General features: G+C 40.5%; 1 protein-coding gene across 1 annotated transcript in view; it reads left to right on the top strand.

Annotated features, from left to right (window-relative positions):
- The first annotated feature begins 15,625 nt into the window (after positions 1-15,625).
- The window catches only part of spred1 (sprouty related EVH1 domain containing 1), a 36,685-nt gene continuing 31,854 nt past the window's right edge, over positions 15,626-20,456 (top strand). Inside the window, exon 1 of the mRNA XM_028566239.1 lies at positions 15,626-16,340. Coding sequence (XP_028422040.1) covers positions 16,309-16,340 — 32 coding nt within the window. The 5' untranslated portion in view covers positions 15,626-16,308. The remainder of the gene's footprint in view (positions 16,341-20,456) is intronic.

Here is a 20,456-nt window from a genome sequence, read left to right as displayed (position 1 = left end):
CTTTTAAAAAACTGGCATAAAAGTAAGATAGATCAGGTGACCCTGGATAGTGTTGAAGTTAAAAAGTTAAAACCCGTTTTGAAAACAATGTACTTGCTAGATCTAATCAAATACACTAATCAGCATTTGACTGCCTCACCCAACCTCTAGCTTCTAAAGAATTAATTAGGTCATGGCTGTTATTTAGCATACTGTAGGAGACTCCTTGTCCCCACAGAAAAGGTAACTGTTGTCTCTTTTTGGGGGAGCCATCCCCTGTTGAGCCAGATGTGATTAAGACAAAGAACGAGTATTGCTGTAGTTTGGAAACAATTGACACCGTCTCAGTAAGATCCTGTGACCGGGTGTAGCCTCAAGACACTGATTGGGAACATACACCTTTTCTTTTGAGAGACATCTGACCAATAGGGGAAGATTTCATTTGAGGAACCACCCAGATGTAGGGGAATAAATGCGTGATCCGGGGAATGTCTCGGGACTTCAATCTGTGACCCCGCAAGGGAAGCAGTTGGAGTCCGCTGTTTACAGTGTATTTGTTTTTCATGTCACATGACTGTTTTTATGTGACTCCACAAGGAGAGCCTGAGATCAGTCCGCTGTCAGCTACAGTGTAACATTTGTGTTTTGACTGTCGTTTTCACAGTGTTGTTTTATTAAACCTTTTAGTTAACTTTCAATTCAGCCAGCCTCTCCTTCCTCCTCCAGAAATCAGAACGAACACTTCTTTTAGAGATTTCTTAACAGATGGTGACCCTCGACGTGGATTTTTGGAGGATTAAAGGAAAAAAGGCAAATTGAAAAACTGGAGGCTGATGACTGCTGACCTCTCTCACACAGGGCCCGAAATTGAAAGGTGAGCAGATTTCCTGTTTGATCAAAAACTGCATAGTTATTTAGGAGATTTAGGTGTGAGAGATTCAGCGGCATCACTCGTAAGTCTAATAAAATCTGTAAAAGTAATTAAAAAAAAGTAATGCCCAATTGAGAACTACGTTGAAAACGATAAGTCAAGACAATGTGTGTGATTGTGTGTGATTTGTATGTGTTAAAGCTTAAAAAAAAAAGAAAAAACCTGAAAGAAGGTCCATATAGTGTAAATGCACAAGTAGCCGACCGGGACGGGAGACCCGAGGTAGCGTTTGAGTCGTGTGCAAGTAGAAGTCCGTTTGAATTGTCCGGGTTAGAACCAACGAATAAATTAAAAATTTAAGGTGCACCAACATTAGGTTGAAATCGTTTGAGTCGTGTGCAAGTAAGAGTCCGTTTGAATCGGCCGGGTCAGAACCAAAGAATACATTTTAAATAGAAAGACCGGGGGACGGCCACAGAAAATTTGTTTCTGTGAAGGCACGGAGGAAAACATTAAGACTTTTTAAAGCCAGTTTAATAGCTGTGGAGTATACGACCTGGTAAAGCTGACGTTGAGTGACGACAGGCGTAAAGCGCCATGGGAAGGTACTTCAGTTTTCCTTGTGACCCATAGTATGGAAATAGGAAAATCAATTTAATAATAGGTATAGTCGAATTGTGTGAAAACACGTAGGAATTGTAAAGAAAGGCCTACTGTAAATACATTTTAAAAAGAATTGTGGTGTTGGGATTTGAGTCTGCGGCAGCGACTCACGCGCGCTGTGTGTGTTTTGTGAAAAATTGTAAATAAGATTGTTTTGTTTAAATTGAGAGCGTGCAGCTCAGCGGTGGGGTTTGTGGACGTGTTGAGGTTACAGACGCAGTGTGGTTGTGTATGTTCGTTTGTGTTGAATTTTGCATTGGAAATTCCATTGCCTGAGTGGTATAACGAACAGCGACTCCATCTAGTTGGTAAATCATTACAACAGAGCGTCTACTAAAACCAGCTAGGGGTGAGACTATGGAAAAATACAGTAAACTAGAGAAAATGAAATTTCTGAAGAGATTGCATTGTGAATGCTTTATGATTGAAAGGCTAACTGGATGGCTGTTTTGATTTTTGTGGAAAAGGGTGGATCAGTGAGAATGGATGAAGCAGTGAGAAAATAGATTAATCTGTATGAATGTCTTTGAAGAGTTGGGTGCCGACCCTGAAGGTATGAAAGACGTGGAACATTTTAAAGTTTGAATGGAGTTTCTCAGTGAATGTATGAAAAAATGCTAAGCAGTTAAAAATGTATGAAAATGTGTTTCGAGGGGGCAAAGATGCCTGCTAAAACGTTGAATATTGGAAATGATTGGTTTCATTTGATTACATTTTTTGTTCATGTTTAGTGTTGTTCTATAGGGACAGAAATGGATAATACCTTACAGTTTTAGTCTTGTTTAACTTTAAATCCATTTCTCTGTTCCTTGACTAAGTTTCAGTTATTCTTCCAACAAACAAACTCTTAAAGTATTGTCTCCTGTGTTAATGAAGGACTGTCTAGGAGACACAGTGGGGTTTTCACACCTCATTCAATGCAATAGATGCAGACAGATTTCCTGAGTGAATGCTTGAATCATTGTAATCTTCTCTCTAAACTATTTGATATGTTCCCCCATGCCAGAATATTTTGTAATTGAAATAAGGGATTAATCATTATATTCTAAGTAGGTTACTGTATTTTGAGTTTGTTTTTCTTCTGCTACATTTTTTACATTTTACTCTGATCCTTCTGTTATCTTTTTCTTTTCTTTTACTTTTTGGTTTGTTGCTTTTGAGTAGGATTGTGTTTGGGTGACTGATGAAGCCCATTGCAAGTCAGAGCATTCCAGGGGGTTCTCTGAAAAGGGGAAAATAATTTGAGGTACTTTTAAGCAATTTAACATTAGCTAAAATTGGACCAAAATGAATTTAAGATTCTTAGTTTTTTTTTTCAATGGATAATTTAGTAGATATATTTGGCATTTTTGTGTATCTTGACTCAAAATTGGTTTGTTTTTCACTAAAAATGATAAATAACAGCCACATGAAGATAAATTCATTACATTTTTAAGCATTCTGATCTTACTGTAGCTAATCTTCCACTATTTTTTGTTTTTTATTCTTTTTCATGTTTCTAATGATGTTTCTTTTTAAATATGTTTTTTTTTGTGTGTGTGTGTGTGTTCCCTAGTTTGTTTAAAAAAAAATAAAAAAAATGGGGGGAGATTTAGAGAGTTGAGGATTTTGAATAGTTTTCTGTGCTGGCCACACAGAATACTACACAGATCTTCTTCTGCTCAGAGTATTAAATGTGGCACAAAAGAATGACACGTGACTTATATAGAAATTGATTTGCTCAAAAAAAAAAATATATAGCAATTTGCTGATCAAGTTTGTCAAAAATGTTTGAAGTAATAAGTAAAAGATGAATCAAGCAGCCCATTCCCCCATTGAGAAAGAAAATAGTGGAGTTTTTATAATTGATGATCTGTACTGTATGTTTACAATGGACTCATGACTTTTTGGGATCATTTATTGTGTTATGGACTGAAGCTTTTTGCCCATTGTCTTAAGGACTTTGGAAAACACAGATGACAAAGGAAATTTCTCCTCTATGAGAAATTAATGGACAAATCAAGGACAAACTATCAATAATATGACTTTTCGCAAGGCAGTGTGTTGGCATGTCAGTAATTGTATTCATAGGTGAAAACAGCCTCCAGATTCCTGCCGATAAAGCCATTCAGCCTGATGACTACATCTGATCGAGGAGATCAAGGGGTCCAGGTCCAGGTGGAGAGATTCATGCAAGGTGCTGCTGGACACCAGCGCTGCAGTGGAGTGGGAGAGACGCATCACAAGGATCCATGTTCGCACTTCAACTTCAGCCCAGCAGAGTGCCTACAGGAACCCAGTCCGGGTTCAGATGCCGACGGAGAGAACCAGCGGTGCTGACTTCTGCTGACTTCCTGCAGTGGTTTCCTGACAGAGCAAGGAGACTGGATCCCACTCCCTGACCCTGGGCCTGCTGACACACCAAAAAAGCTAAGGATGGCTTTTTCCTACAGGTGCTGGAGCGAGCAGCACACCCAACCAGTCCATCCTGATGTTTCAGAAAACAGGAGCTGTCCTAAGGGAGAGAGAAACTGTGGCTGCTCTGGGGGTCGCTGAGAGGGCGTGTGACTCCTGTCTTTTCTGCTTCATTACGTATTCGTGGGATCTAACCCTTGAATGTCAGCACAGCTATGAGAACACCAACGCCAACAAGGGGAGCGAGGAGAATTGGGCCAGCGGTCAATCCAGTTGGAGACGTTGGGCTCTCCTCTGATCTGTCACCTTCCATCGAGCTAGGAAAGACATTGCTGATGCGAGAATTTTAATCAATCTGAGATTTTGTCCCCAGAGACTTTATTTCCACATTGGACAAAATTGAATATGAAACTTTCAAAAATCTGGACTTCAGATTCCTCATACTGCAGCTTTTGCAACAATGGACATTGATGTCAGCTGCTCTCTGTGCTTTCACATAGATTTGCCATTGAATAGATTTCAACCCACCTGATTGCATTACAGATTTGAGACAAGTTATTACTTGTGCAGTATTTGAACTGCAGTGTGGAATGTAGAATTTGTTTTTGTTTTCTTTGATTTCTAAGATTTTTTTCCCTTCCATTGTTTTTACCTGGTCAACAACTTTTAATAGCTTCTGATTTAATTAAGTGTATCTGTTTTTGTTTCAAATGGAATGCTAGTCACTAATCTCTGTGTAAAACTAGCTAAATATATTTGGTTAGAGAAATAACCTTCTTGATACAAGATATGTCTGATAAGATGAGGTCAGAGATGGAAAATAATTTCTTGTATAAATCAAACACATTTTGCTAATGTCTACATTTTTGTTGTATTTTTATGTTTATGTAATGACATTGTTTTCATTAACATTCATAGTGTTTTCACACCAAAGGTGTGAAAAATGAGGGATGGTTGAAGTTAAAAAGTTAAAACCTGGCTATTGTTTTGAAAACAATGTACTTGCTAGATCTAATCAAATACACTAATCAGCATTTGACTGCCTCACCCAACCTCTAGCTTCTAAAGAATTAATTAGGTCATGGCTGTTATTTAGCATACTGTAGGAGACTCCTTGTCCCCACAGAAAAGGTAACTGTTGTCTCTTTTTGGGGGAGCCATCCCCTGTTGAGCCAGATGTGATTAAGACAAAGAACGAGTATTGCTGTAGTTTGGAAACAATTGACACCGTCTCAGTAAGATCCTGTGACCGGGTGTAGCCTCAAGACACTGATTGGGAACATACACCTTTTCTTTTGAGAGACATCTGACCAATAGGGGAAGATTTCATTTGAGGAACCACCCAGATGTAGGGGAATAAATGCGTGATCCGGGGAATGTCTCGGGACTTCAATCTGTGACCCCGCAAGGGAATCAGTTGGAGTCCGCTGTTTACAGTGTATTTGTTTTTCATGTCACATGACTGTTTTTATGTGACTCCACAAGGAGAGTCTGAGATCAGTCCGCTGTCAGCTACAGTGTAACATTTGTCTGTTGACTGTCGTTTTCACAGTGTTGTTTTATTAAACCTTTTTAACTTGTTAACTTTCAATTCCCCCAGCCTCTCCTTCCTCCTCCAGAAATCAGAACGAACACATCTTTTAGAGATTTCTTAACAATAGCAAAACATGGGATTTCCAAATTTCTTTTTGAAAAACTGGGTTGTTTTTTTGTCTTTTATTGGCTCACTTTTACTCACAACATGCTAACTGGCAACATAGGATTCCATTCACTACGCTAAGCTAACTACACTGCCAGTGTTGAACTGGACTAAAACAATGCATGCACAAAAAATGCAGTGGCCCACCTATCTACAGCTAGGGGAGACCGTGATAAGCCCTATTTCAATAAACGGTGGTGTATCCCTTTAACCTTTGTTTGTTTTGTGGTTTGGATATTAGCAGTTGCCCATACATTTTTGCTTTGTTTTGTTTGTGTTACGTAACAGAAAGCGTATCCACACCATCCACACACAGATTTATAGGGCTGGAGTCCTATTTCAGAATGACCTGGACCGTTTTACAAACTGAAAACAGGCTTATTTTATGTTTAACGTAATAAACAATTCGGCAAACTAAGATTATCATTAACCTTCTTGTGCTGCCTGCCATACATAAGTGCAGGTTGATAAGACAAATACATCACTCATACTTTGGGCAGAGACCATAATCAGCCACAAGGGGGAGCCAAGCACACTTATTTCACAAAACTGTCAGCTGTGTGTTGTTTTTGAAGCTAGTTAAGAACCTTTTGTTAAACTCTGGCATGTTTCTTCTGATTCCTGCCCTACGCTTGAGCCATGTTTCAGACTTGTCTTGACCGTGGACTAGCATGAATATTTTTTGTGTACAATTATGCACCTCAACCCCATACCAACGCAAAGTGTAGAAACTATAGTTGCATTACAGTTTTACAATATATTACAAACAGCCCCTGAGTCTTGACCTAACCTCTCTTTGGTCTCAGGCATGACTCAGTCTCTACTTGGCCTCCTTCTAGAAAAGAGCTTGACTACAACTGTGTGTGGATCACAGACTTGTGCCTAATCATTTTGTTGCACATGATAAACACAATATGTACTACCTTCCCCCACTTGATGGCAGTATAGGCCAAAAGAAGGCACTGGCAATGAAGTGGTTCAAATTTCACCTAGCAACAGGGTTGCTGCTTGTTCATTCACACACCTACATGGTTACACGTGATGCCCCTCCACTTTAGCATGTACAAACAATCCATCACAAGTACATGCAAGCACACTAGCTCAGGTACAATTGCATATAGGCTGATACATAAACCTTATTCATCTGCAAACACTAAAACGTGTGCAGATAAACAGTGGGCTTTTGCATACATAAACAATATACAATGGAATTTCAAAAAAAAAAAGAAGTAAAAAATTATTATAGACAAATAGAACAGGCAGCAGTGCTCGGAAGAAGCTGTGTCCATGTGACACCAGAGCTCTGTCTTACAGCCCAGCACTACTGTCAGCCCACATAAAGCCACTTTCAGTGTGAATGGAAACGCTTTGATTTGGCTTTTAGGCCACGGTCAGAGTCAATGCAACAAGCTCTAATAGTAGAATTACTCCCACCACTTCTACCCCTTCGTCTCCCACTTTCCTCCATTCACCCTCGACCACGTCCTTTTTGTCTTCTCCCTTCCCTTTTCTCCCATTCTCCTTCCTTCGCCCCATTCCAAATAAACATACAGACCCTGTTTATTTGTCCCCATTTGAGAAAACAGTCCAGAGATCCTGGCGCTGTGTAAGAGAAGCAATGAAAAAAATCAATTGGCTCTGCAAGTCTCAAGACTGCCATGCAGTAAATTGGCTCTGAATGACAGCACTATGTGGACCTTCTTTTTTTTTTTTTATAGTTCCTCTTTTAAAAAAATACATAAAGGGCGCCCGGATATCTCAGTTGGTAGAGCAGGCGCCCATATATAGAGGTTTACTCCTCAATGCAGCAGGCCAGGGTTCGCATCTGACCAGCGGCCCTATATATATATATATATATATATATATATATATATATATATATATATATATATACATGAAAGCAAACTTTGGTGAATTTAGAGTGATTAACTGTTGTCTTCCTTTCTCAAAAATCATGTCAAGGGACTTTTGACTGAAAGCATGTGATTGGGTTAGTGGTATTGTCATTCCCAAGTGGCCAAACTTACAGAAACTAAACTTCTGTGGTTTTTGACAATGCTTACGAGAATGAATAATAGTTTTGTTAAATCAGCTCCATTTTCTGGACAAATCCATCCCAACATCTTTTTATACATTTGGTTCCTTAGAAAGTTGAACTTCATCATGATAGTCAAACTTGTCAGGACCCTGAAAAGCCATACTCGCTGTAGGAAACAGGCTAATTTCCCCGATCATTTAAGAAGCCTAGTTTTCCGGTCTGCATGTGTGCTGGCGGGTGACAGACATATAAACCATAGAGGCCAACTTCCCCCATACTTCCTAGGCTCTTTAATTAACTCTTTGATCTGAGTGCTATGTAGTGAGCTCAGGCCTGAGGCAGCTCTGAGGGCCAAGGAGAGAATGGATAGCATTTAATGTACAGCACAACACAGCAGGAAGAAATGAAAATGCTGATATACTCCTGTTTGGATCTAAATGAAATTTTATATTTATTTTATATTTTACTTACTTCTAGTGTGGCTATGTGTAAATCCAGGGAAATGTTGAGGTGATTTACACTGATCGCTGTACTATATGCAGCATATAAAGTTAGCTCTATGTGGATACATTGTGTGATTGTTAGTTTCTACAGCAACATCTGCATTGTGGTCGCATCTAAAGTCTACATTTCGGTGCCAATCAATACAATTACAACACACAAACTGGGTTAATCAGATGCTGTGTGTTAAGGACTTGACCGTCAGTGGTGTGTATCTAGATTTGAGGGGGTTGAAGTGAAGTTTTAAAAGGAGCAACAAGCTCACTTTGTTGGTTGGAATTTGCAGCACCATGGAACGACCAAATAACAATGCGTGAAGCAATGAAAATTACACAGCGACTGCTCGAAAGGAAAAATTAATTGCTCTCAGGTTGCACTCTAGAGAAGTCTGTTCATTCACATTCAAGCACGTGCATGGACAGACACACACACACACACACACACACACACACACACACACGGGCATGCAGGATAGCACTTTTACAGCCCCCACCAACACACACACACACACGCACACAGACACACCGGTGCACGTGGAACCTTGGCTGCGAGCAGAACCAGGCCTCAGGACTGGATGTGCAATGTGTGTGTGTGTGTGTGTGTGTGTGTGTGTGTGTGTGTGTGTGTGTGTGTGTGTGTGTGTGTGAACCTGCAGCTCTCCTGTGCTGTGCAGTGGAGAGAAGAATAGGGCCTGGGCCACATTCCAGCCCTGCCTCCCTGGGCGAGAGACAGTATTCAGCATTCCTCTGCCTGCCTATCAGGCCAGGTGCATTCCAGCACACACACACACACACACACACACACACACACACACACACACACACACACACACACACACACACATTTATGCTCATGTTGGCATGTACGTTCGTACCCATGTGTGCATAGAAGCACATAGGTGGTCATACAGAACATCTATGTGTATGTATGTTGACATTTATAAAAAAAAGACAACCAAATATTAAATAACCTATTAACTTCTGTAAAACACCCAGCCACCCACCCACATAAATCTATATTCTCTGTACATACATACGTGGGCTACCTTGCTCACATGAATACATGTAGGCTTAAACCAAGACAAACTAGCATTGTCTGTGCAGTGTTGTTCTTGTGCTGCTACATTATGTGAAAATATGTTCTCTGCTTCTTTAATTCCTGTATGATTCAGTCATTTTTAATACTTCGTCTTTTCTGTTTGGAGGAGGCTGAGCTATTTAAAGAGCAGGGGTTGAATACACTGAATGTACAGCCAGCCTCTTTTTGAAGTTCATACGGTGCTGCGATGCACTGTGAGTCACACATGACAGTGCAGACGGGGGTGGAGTGTGTGTGTGTGTGTGTGTGTGTGTGTGTGTGTGTGTGTGTGTGTGTGTGTGTGTGTGTGTGTGTGTGTGTGTGTGTGTGTGTGTGTGTGTGTGTGTGTGTGTGCGCGCGTGTGTCCCCATCCGGGTCTTTTCTTCATTTATCAGGAGATTTGCTTAGGTTCTTTTCTCTTTAGACGAGAATAAAAAAGGTTGTCAATGTGAACAAACACAGCATCGATAGGAATATGTGACAATAATCACCTCTTCTCAAGGGTAAGGTAGGCCAGTTAAGGGGATTAAAGAGGTGACTGGGAGACAACTGCAGGAAAAATGAGATGGAGAGACGGATGGCTTGATGTGAGAGAGAATGGGATGCTGTCCTCATGCAAAGTCAGTTTAATCTGCAGGCTTGTTCAAATGTAAAGACACAACAACCCCAGAACAAAAGCTCCATTCAGTGTTAACGCGCTGCTTCCCTTCCACACTATTCCACCATCAGACAGAGGAAAAGGTTGTTGGTTGCATGCTATTTTACAGGCACGGGACTCCATGCTTGACAAGCCATGAATCAGACCATTACTCTCTGGCATTCCTCCCTCACCGTTATGCTTACTTCCCCTATTCTTACATTCCCCATCGCTATCCTTATCCTTTTTCCCCTTCCTTGTCTCTCATCCTTCACCTCCCTCCCTTTCTTCCCCTTTACATCCCAGTTCATGTCTGCTGGTAGCGTGAGCCAATTCCCGCCCTTCTCCCACTCACCCCCCACCCTACTCAGCCCACTTCTCATCCATTTCCATGTGGCGACTTTTCATCAGTGAAGTGCCTTCCTGGCCCGACTACCCCCACCCCACCAACTCCCTCCACCACTCACTGAATGGATGCAGCATTAAAGAGAGAGGGAGAGAGAGGGCTGAAACCGTCATTCCTTCCTCCTACAAGCGCCACCCCTTTGGCTGTCGCAGAAGTGGTATGTTCCACAGCGAGGACTGCAGAAGTTGAGAGAACACATTGTTTGTAATCTGGCATTGCAGGGGTCACTTCCTGACTCGTGTGTCCGCTCCCTGAGCCCCGCGCCGAGCACTTCTTTCCCCCCTCCTCTCTGTGTGTCCGTCCATTGGCCAAGTAGCCTCTGGCTTTTGGACAAACCCTGTTCTTCCTCTTTTGTGTAGGAAAGCTTACACATCTGAAAACAATCAAATAATCTGGGCACAATGCGTCTCTTCATGGAGGGATGCTGGTGGTTCCCAGATGAGCGGGAGGATTAAGTGGAGGAGGCCATAGGAGAGAGAAAGAGAGGGATGGGGGCTACCCACTAACTTATTGTTAGTTACTAGATTTTCATAGCAAAATATGTCTATGTTTGTGTAGGTAGTTTTGACTCGTAGGATTTACAGTCATTGATTGCTTCTTGTTTGATGCAGAATGGAAACATAGCAGTAAAAACAAAACAGTAAAAATGTCTTTTCATCTTTTTATATTCAAATAAAAAACATTAAAGCCTCTATGCAAAAGTCATATTTGCAATTTTGGAAAATAAAGCATGCAATTGTTAAACAAAGAGTAAATATTTAAGTTATTGCTTAAATAAATAGTTTGTCATTTTGGGAATAAGCTTATTTGCTTTGTTGCTGGGAGTTCGATGAGAGGATAGATACCACTCTTATGTCTGTATGGTAATAAGCCAGCAGCCAGTTAGCTTAGCTTAGCACAAAGACTGGAAACTGGGAGAAACAGCTAGCCTGGCTCTGACCAAAATCAATCAAATCTGCCTACAAGTATCTCTTTTAAATACATTATGTCACACTTGGTAAAGCCGTACAAAAACTGAACTGTAAAAATAACACATGGTCTTACGGTATGTGCGAGGCTATTTCTAAGCTGCGCTAGCTGTTTTCCCCTGTTTTCAGTCTTTGTGTTAAGCTAAACTAACAGCCCCGAGATTGGTGTCAATCTTCTCATCTAACTCTAGGCATGAAAGCGAATTAGCATATTTTTCAAAACTATTCCTTTACCAATGCCAATATGAGATCATGGTAGCAGAAACATTCTGTCTAGCTCTTTTTCACGTTCTTCTTTTTTATATACATAAATGTACACACACAACCGCACAAGCATGCACGTGCCCACACACACACACACACACACACACACACACACGCACGCCAACTTCTCCTGCGTCTCGGATGCTGTTCCTACTCATCCCCATGAGCATGGTAAATAGTCATCTGTAACTTCCCCTCCAACATATTCATTAATCCCTTCTATCCTGTGGGGCTGGATGATGATTACAGGGAAGCCAACTGAAGCCGCCCAAATAAACACCCCTCAGGCAGCAACAAAGGCCTGTCCACCTCACCCTAAACACAGCTTCCCCAGCTAGATCAGGTTTCAATCAAGCCCACGCACAACATGCAAACAATAGGAAGTAACAGAGTCTTGAGCGCTGAAAAAGCTAACTGCGGCTGAAACCAATTTAGTTTCCCATTTTTGTAGTTGAGATGTTAGCGGCTAGTACAAATTTACTGGCAAGCAGATCTTGAGCGTTAACTGTAATCAAGCCTAGTTTCAAACCTAACAGCAAATCTGAAGTGGAGTGACAGTCTGTCAGTCTTACCCTCATGACACATGCAATGTACTGTATAATATACAGAAAGCTATGTGGTATAAAACACAATTTACTTGAAAGTATAGTGCCACACTTTTGGTTTCTGTTCATTCTAAGCACAACAACGTATTTCCCCCTCTAAAACACACTACAGTGTGGTTTTTAGATGCTCACATCGTTCAAATTCTAAGCATTTACACAAATTCAGCAATCCCAGAGATGTTTCTCTCAAGGGCTTTGCAACCATAATGACCTCCCATCTGAACCAACATCCTTGTGCATGGTCACAAGACCAGCTCTTTAAGCTTGACACACTTTACTCATCTAGTTATCCACATTTGTCTTCTACGACATTCTTGAAACAAAATCTGGAAAAAGAAAATCCCCTCATGCTGCTTAAATAACTTCAAAGATTTCTCAACCAGTATTCTGAGGATGACAGTATTCTATATTTAAAATATAGTAAATGTTTGCATCTTTAGTTCCACACTGGTCATATGCATATGCACACAGTCTGAAAGAGAGACAGACAGTGCAAGTACACCGCACATAGTCAAACATGCCTGAAGGCCCTCACACTTCCTTCCCCTCTAGCCACTACACCTTTTCTACTCACCACCCTGCAATTAGCGTGCCTAAAAGTTCCAGGTTTCCGAGGCCAGGCCCACACTAATCATAGGTATGCATTGTTTTGTTCAGCTGCCAGGCCTTTAAAAATCAGCACCTCTTGTTTAAGCCACACCTTTTGGCCCAGAACACAGTGATTCCACTGACATTGTCAGAGGAGTCCCACAGACAAACAGGAGAGGTACACTCTACAGGTGTATGTTTTTTATGAATGGAAAGAAACACTGGAAATTCAACAAAAGTTCCAATAACCTAAACGTGTTGACAAAAAAAGAGGGAGGTAAAACAAATGTAAGGCAGAGGATCCTGAGATTAGGTTATTTACAAAGAGCTCATCAGCCATCTCCACTCTTTCTCCCTTCATGCCCTGAGGTCTCGCAGACTGTATGGCGGCAACTACACAGACTGGATTTCCTTTCCATAGTTGCTGTACAAAGAGAGGCCCTCGCTTCTCCTCTCTTGTGACCGGGCTGGTAGGAGCTGGTGATCACATCACCTGTGTTTTGAGGTTGTCATCTGATTTGAGTCATCATGGTCCAATACTAGTGAGGAATCTCCCACGATATCATAAATAAAAGTGGCCATGGAGAGGTTTGTTTGTTTTTAATGCCGTGAGGTAGATTAGTTTGTCCCTCATCATTATTGGTGGCGAATTTCCAGTTTTGAAAAGATCTCATACCTCACTATCATGTTATCAAGTTCTTTGGTGAATTTTCCATTTGGTAATTCAATTAATTAATCACATTTTATTTATCATCTGCAAACAGACACAAAATAAGCATTACAGTCCTCTCCAACCCTACACACAGGTCTAAACAGGTTCATTAGGGATCACGTCAATGTAACAAAGTCACAACTAAGCTTTAATTTATGCATTTCAAATGTTAACTTGTATTTCAAGTCAGAAATTAAAGCTCTCAAGTTCATAAGTAGAATAAAAAGTCAAATCCAAGAAAAATAATATGTTTGTAATATGAGTGTCAGTACTAAAGTTAATTACTTTAATTTGTGAAAATGAAGAAATGTGACCAAACACAAATCACAACAGACTATGATCTGCAAATCATTTCAACCATCTTCCTGAAAGTCAAGTAAGGTTCTTTTTGTGTTGGACTCTGCTGAATGAGGTTTGAGCTAAACACATCCTTTATACTGTGGTTGCTTGTTGGTAATATAGGAATGTTAGCTTGTTTACCGTTTTAAAGAGAATTGTGATGACCCTGATTGCACTTAGTGAGGGAAGTCAAGGGATGCCTCTGTTAGCCAAACATCCTGTTGCCTTGTTTAAGTATAGGCTACTACAGTGTGTTCAGTGTGTGAAAACACAGGAAATGCACATCCACATTTGTGACATTAGAATGAAGGTCGACTTCCTGAACTCTGAATACTCTAAAGGGTTCAAGCATGCTGGTGGGAAAATTCATGGTCATTGCTTTTTCTGCTCTTTTTGAAACAAGAGCCACTTTATTTGGACTTGACGTGAGCTTGAGCATGACAATGATAACCTAATTCACAAAAAGAAGAAGTGAAGACGAGTGGCCACATTAAGTAAAGTGCGGACAGAGTCTGTCTTCTGTAACTTGATTACCCTATGTAAGACTTTTTAGAATTGCACAATCCCAAGAGACAATTCACCTTTGCTCTCAGGCTATCATCAGGATATAGCAATACACACCTCAGACAGGAAATCTAATCAAATACAAAAGGAAGTGCACAATATGTGTCAGGGCTGCACATGTGAGGGTCCTGAATGCATGGGCTATTTATATACAGTGACACAGAGGGATGTTTAATATGGCTGCAACATAAGGATGTGGCACAAGCTGCATGAAAGCCAGAGAAATACAAAGAAACTTCTCACACAACATGCTGTCACTATGACAACCAGGCAGAATCATTTAGCCTGATCTCTTGCCATTCCACACAGCACAGAAATCCAATAGCATTTAAGTCTTACGCAACCAGGCCAACGATTCGCTCTGCAAGGCTTTTAACACATTTACAAATAAGATTCATAGGTGCATACATGGATTTTTCTGGTTGTCTCTGAGGGTGTTTTATTTTGGTGGGTGCTCCAGCTGCCTAGAGAGAGTTTGGGGTGCAAGGTGGGGCAGCTTTAACTATAAGACTACTTGTATCAAAACCCCTGCTTGTGTTTAGTAGTTATGGAGGTTAATCTCATATGCCTCATTTTTTATTAACCATTATAGGCTATTGCATTACTGAAACAATACCACACACTCTGTAATTTCAAACTAGCCCTCAGAATAGATTTGTGTTTCAGAACAAAATAACCTCATTTTGTGAATTGACTTTCTTTCACTTAATGTTGGCTTGAAGCTCTGCGTATGCATTATAACTATATAACAATAACAATATGAACCCGCTAGGAGATAATAATAAAAAAAAAAAGAATACTGATTGTCTTTCATCGTGAATGGGGTCTAATGTAATTCCTCGTGCTGCAGCAGTCTTAGCTGTGTGCATTTAAAGCATTTCCCCACAGTTTCACATGAAGATTTTTTTAAATCTGGTTCTGGTTGGTTCGGGGGGCGGTCTATCATGATGAGGCTGCTTAATGAAAGAAAACAACAGAAATTGTTAATGGCCGAGTCTGTTTGTCAGCCCAAGTCCTTCCTCCGGATTATTTTCTACTTTGCGTGCTATCACACAGACGCTTCCCTCTTGTATCAATGCGTGATTGAAGGGAAACTTCTTTTGGGAAGTGCGGGGACTACTTTAGGTCAACTTTGGAAAGAAACACTCCTAATTCACTGCATATGGCTACAAGGGGACGCTGTTTAGTACTGTATACGTTACCCTTAAATGAGATACAATCAAAAGTGTGCTGTTTGAGCGTATTTTACCGCAAGAGTGTTATGGTTTTACTACGTCGCGGAAGGATCTAATTTTCTCAAGCGAGGGTCGACACATCCGCCCAGTTTTCCGATGTTTCATTCCCCCCGAGTTGAAAATGGAGTTCGAATAAAGCAGATGTCCACCAACTTCTCAAGGAAATTTCAAATCTAAATGATTTTACTTTACGCATCAGTATTCATATTGAAAACAGCTGAACCTTTTTTTTTTTTTTTTTTTGGCTTTGGATGCCTTTACTGCAAATTACTCGGACACGTTGACGGAGCAACGCTCCACAACGCTTTTTCAAGTGTTGTCCTGGACCTGAAGTTGGCGAATGGATGCTCGACAGCCAGCCATAAATAACCTGCCAAACGTTACAGACTACAACATTTTGTACATTTTTTAAGGATCTATTCTTATTTTTGCAAAGCGGGGATCTGTGGTTGTTGAAGAGGATGATGCCGATGGCCCATTTGTTGTGGTCGGATTTTACTTCCAGGGAGGATAAAATGAATCAACGATTGTCATTCCTCCTCGCGATTTAACGTTAGTTCCAGGCAGCGAAGCTAACGTTAAACTATCTCCACTTGGTTTTCACAAGGACGCTTAGCTAGGCATGCCCCGTTGTACATCATTTACTTACCATCCAAAATAGGGGTAATTTCTATATGTGAAGGAAAATGGTGATATTTGTGGTATTTTATCCCGCCGTCACTGCGTCGTCGATGCTATTGCTAGGATTTGGATCCCCGTGAGGAAAAAATGAGTGAAGATTCAACAAATCCAAACAACGAGTGAGTAACTGTTTATACATATTCTCTATTTACATACAGCATACAGTTGGAATAATGAGTACTGGCATATCTTTAGCGAGATATTAACACGGCTTTACCCGATGAGCTGATCACTAACGTTACCTTTTCCCAATGACATTTCAAACCGAGCAACGCTGGAATGTCATCACCTTAACGTTACTTTCCTAAAATCGACAATAAAGAAGCACAGACTTATAATCTTTTTGCTTGAATAGTTTTGCAGGCTAATGGAAAACTACACTATGGATTAGCTACATTATGAGTTTAACAAAAACAGTATGACAATATATAACAAGCAGTGGCATAGGCCCATAGTAAAATAAAATCCACATCATTCTTAATAATTTTGGTCTTATTATATATATATATATATATATATATATATATATATATATATATATATATATATATATATATATATATATATATACATACATATGTGTGTATAATAATGGTTGCCTGCACGTAATTTATTTAACAGAAGAATGTTATGCCCAGGATATGTATTACTGCTTTATAGATCGGCAGTTATAAGATGAGTTAAGGGATCGCTCGTTATAGATGTAACGTTACACAGCAATAATTCGGTCTAAATATGATTTTATATGTCTATCCAGTAGGCTACATTATGATCAGAAAGCGTTATGTTGACAATAGATCTGTATAACTGTTGTCCGCCATGATTACGGAACATAATCATCGATTAAAATCGTGCAGATCATGTTTTTGTATTTCAGTCCAGCCTTTCTTCAATGAAAACCCTTTGAGTCGATTGCGGCAATGTCAACGTTGAAGAGCTGAAGATGCCATTTTTTTTTCTCAATCACACTCATTTACATATCACAATCTCCATTCATAAAATAAACGGTTAAAAGGGCTTCACATTCACACCCAGACCCCCAACAACAATGTAATCTGTAACATGATGTGTTTTTGTACACGTCGCGCCCATTTCAAGTCGCATTTCGCTATTGTTTTAATGGGCTGATCCCTTGTGTGCGCTTGTTGACAGTCAGTGAGAATCTGCTCCGGGAGGTGCTGCGGTCACATGATCCCCTCCATTCATAAAGTACCTGCCTGCCCATTCACAGCACTGTACACTGTTTCGCATTGCACCGACGATCACACAATGATCACATTTCCTGCATTTACTGTACAATGCATAACAAATAAACACCCGTGCTTGTCTGCCAGCCGTTTATGTTACATTCGTGTTGTATTTAGCCTTTTTTCTCCTTCACTAACTCAGAGGATTTTCTTTGATAATGTATTTGTCACAGAGGAGGTCATATGCCCCTTTCCAGCCATTCACAGTGCCATGGTTTAATGTTCGAAACACACCCATGTTTTTCCCCATTCCATCTATCTGGCCTAAATGAGTTTGATTGATTTCATGCGTGGATGCTGTGTCCTTGAACTACACTTCTGTCTTTTATGTAACATATGTTACATAAAAGTTCTTTTTCCTCATATCAAGCCACACACATGTCGATTACAATTAAACCACTCACTCTCAGTTAACTAGGCTACATATTGTTTCATGGAAATGTATCCGATTTTTGCAATCAGTCACGATTAACCCTCAATTGTGTAATAACCTAGCATGTTTGATGCTAGTGTGAAGGGTGAAAGCTCTGATTCGTCATCTGAATGCATTTTATTTTCTCATGGTGTTAACCTCCAGTGAGAGAAATTACAGTCAAATTAAACCAATCCTGAATTTGGTGGGACTCCCTGCAATAACCTCAGGGACTCCTCGGGGCCCCAGGAGCTGCTGCCATTGGCTACAGATCATCAGTGGTGTGCTAGATACAGTATATGCTGGGTTTGTTCCACACTGCATGATGGCCGCAGCTAAGATGGCGAAGTGATCCAAACATTGTTGCTATGATTCCACCACCTTTCAGGCTGTTGTATGATTCATAGTACTGGAGTGAAGAGAATACAGAGCGTCAACTGAGCCGTTTATTTTTTTGCTGAAGAGAGTCTCCTTAATATGCTCTTTCCAATGACAAAGCAATTTACAAAAACAAATTATTTTTTGTTTACATTTTTTTTAGCATCAGGGTTAATAGTCCCATGTTGTTGTGCGTGCGTCCCTTTTCACATTGTGACATTGTGTTCTCTTCCATTGATAAGATCAATTCAAGATCTTTGATGAGTCACTTGCTAAACCCTAAAATAAGTCTGCCTTTTGTTTGTATGGTTATAATTTAGACCTCATGCTGTCATGTACAACCGTAATAAAGGAACTATGTGTTTGTTCTCCTTTAGCTTGCATTGTGAACATCTAATTAATAACAAAATGTGTGACGAGACAGTCCTGAAGTGGTTTTGTCTGAATGATGGGTGGTAAGCCCTTTGCTGAGAACATGTTACTTGGCCTTGGTGCAACTATGTTCACAAGGCTGAAATGACAAGAAGGCACATACAGCCTCGTCAGATTTTGGTTTGGTCGGGACTATGGTCATGCTGGGAGAAGTGGGAGATTTATGAAAGTATGTGCTTGCAAGCAGCCTCTCTGCTGAATGTCACGCTTATCTAAAATATTTATCTCAACCGAGGCGGTAGTCTGTTGAGGTTCACTGGGCTGGTTATCTGTGTACTGTAGATACTCTTATTTCATAGTCATTTTATACATGTGAATAGCTTGTTTGTACACATTGCATCCAATGCCCCGCTAAGCTAAAATTCCACATTTTTGGCTTCTAAGCTTGAGTTTTCTTAAAAAAACAACAACCATGAAATAGATTACAGTTAGACAAATAGAGTCTTCTCTGTTATCATCAATCCGTACCATAAGAAAATATAAAAATCACGCAGGTGATCATTTTAGTTCATTTGGGCCTACAGACTCCTTTTGCTAAAATTAATTAAATGAATCCCTCATCCATTTTCATCAGTGAAGGTGATTCCATGTTCCACTGAACATGTATAGGGTATGGCCTCATTGTTTTAGATTCCTGCAGTTCCGTTGTCTGTTGGCAGTCAGGTGATTCCTCTCTCTGTGTCCTCTTCCTATCTGTGTGATTGATTTGACAGCTCAGCATTTATCTGCCAATGTGGGTGTCGTGATCTTATCACCTGAGGGCTGTTTTGCACTCCCATTCCTGTTGCAGAGCTTTCTAAACACATTCCTCCTAAACAACCCCCATCATGTCCTGAAACGACAAAGGGAGACAGCTACTTCAGCTGTTAGGGCTAGTGCTTTATGGCCTGGGTAATTGCCTATATCCTGTGGCCCTTATGTTAAGCTAAATAATTTCCTGGACCTTTTTTATAGATAGTGTTATTTGGGGTTATTGCCAGCAGGGTTTTTCCTGGCTCAGAATGGGCCTTTGGGGGGACACATTAAGCAGGGGTCTGGGTGTCCTCCCCCAGGAAAATTTGAGCGTCAAAGACTTCATTTCCTGCATTCTGATACATTTTTAGGCACCAATTTATGGTGAAAACGTCTTAATTTATCTCAAGGAAAACACAAAATTCTGGTGACTGGTAACAGCATTAAGGGGGCTTTTACATCCGGGACCTCATGGGCCCAGATGTGACCACACTTGACCCAAAAGTCTAGTTTGTTTCATTAATATGAACAGCTGGCTTTATGGTAACGTTTTTCCCAAGGAGCACGTTTTGCTCCTAAGTTGAAAAATGTAGGCGTGACTTACATAAGGTAAGAGCTATTACTGTCGTACAATAATACAATCGTGTTATGAATACAAAACGTTAAGTGTATGATTTCTCTTTTGAAATACTACAAATGCTACATTCTTTTGATCAATCAATTACCTGTGATGTTGAATATACAGTGTAACGGTCCACCACGGTTCCGCATGCATCTGAACCGCGGAATAATTGCAGAGTTTAACCTTCATAGTGTAAAACGTGACACTATGTGAATGGGGCGCAGCAGAAAGACTGAGCATCAGGTGTTAAAACCAACGGTACCAAAATACGGAATTGGACTGATGTTTAATGCGACTGTCCCGGTACAGCCTGACTGTGCACAGAAAAACCGAGATCCCATAGCGCTAGTTTCACAGGGGAGCGTTCAGGTCTAGTCAAAACAATGCAGCTCAGCCATCTAGCGGCTGTGGA

Source organism: Perca flavescens, chromosome 20 (assembly GCF_004354835.1).
Source record: "Perca flavescens isolate YP-PL-M2 chromosome 20, PFLA_1.0, whole genome shotgun sequence".
Lineage (NCBI taxonomy): Eukaryota > Metazoa > Chordata > Actinopteri > Perciformes > Percidae > Perca > Perca flavescens.
This window is presented reverse-complemented; position numbering and strand designations above follow the sequence as displayed.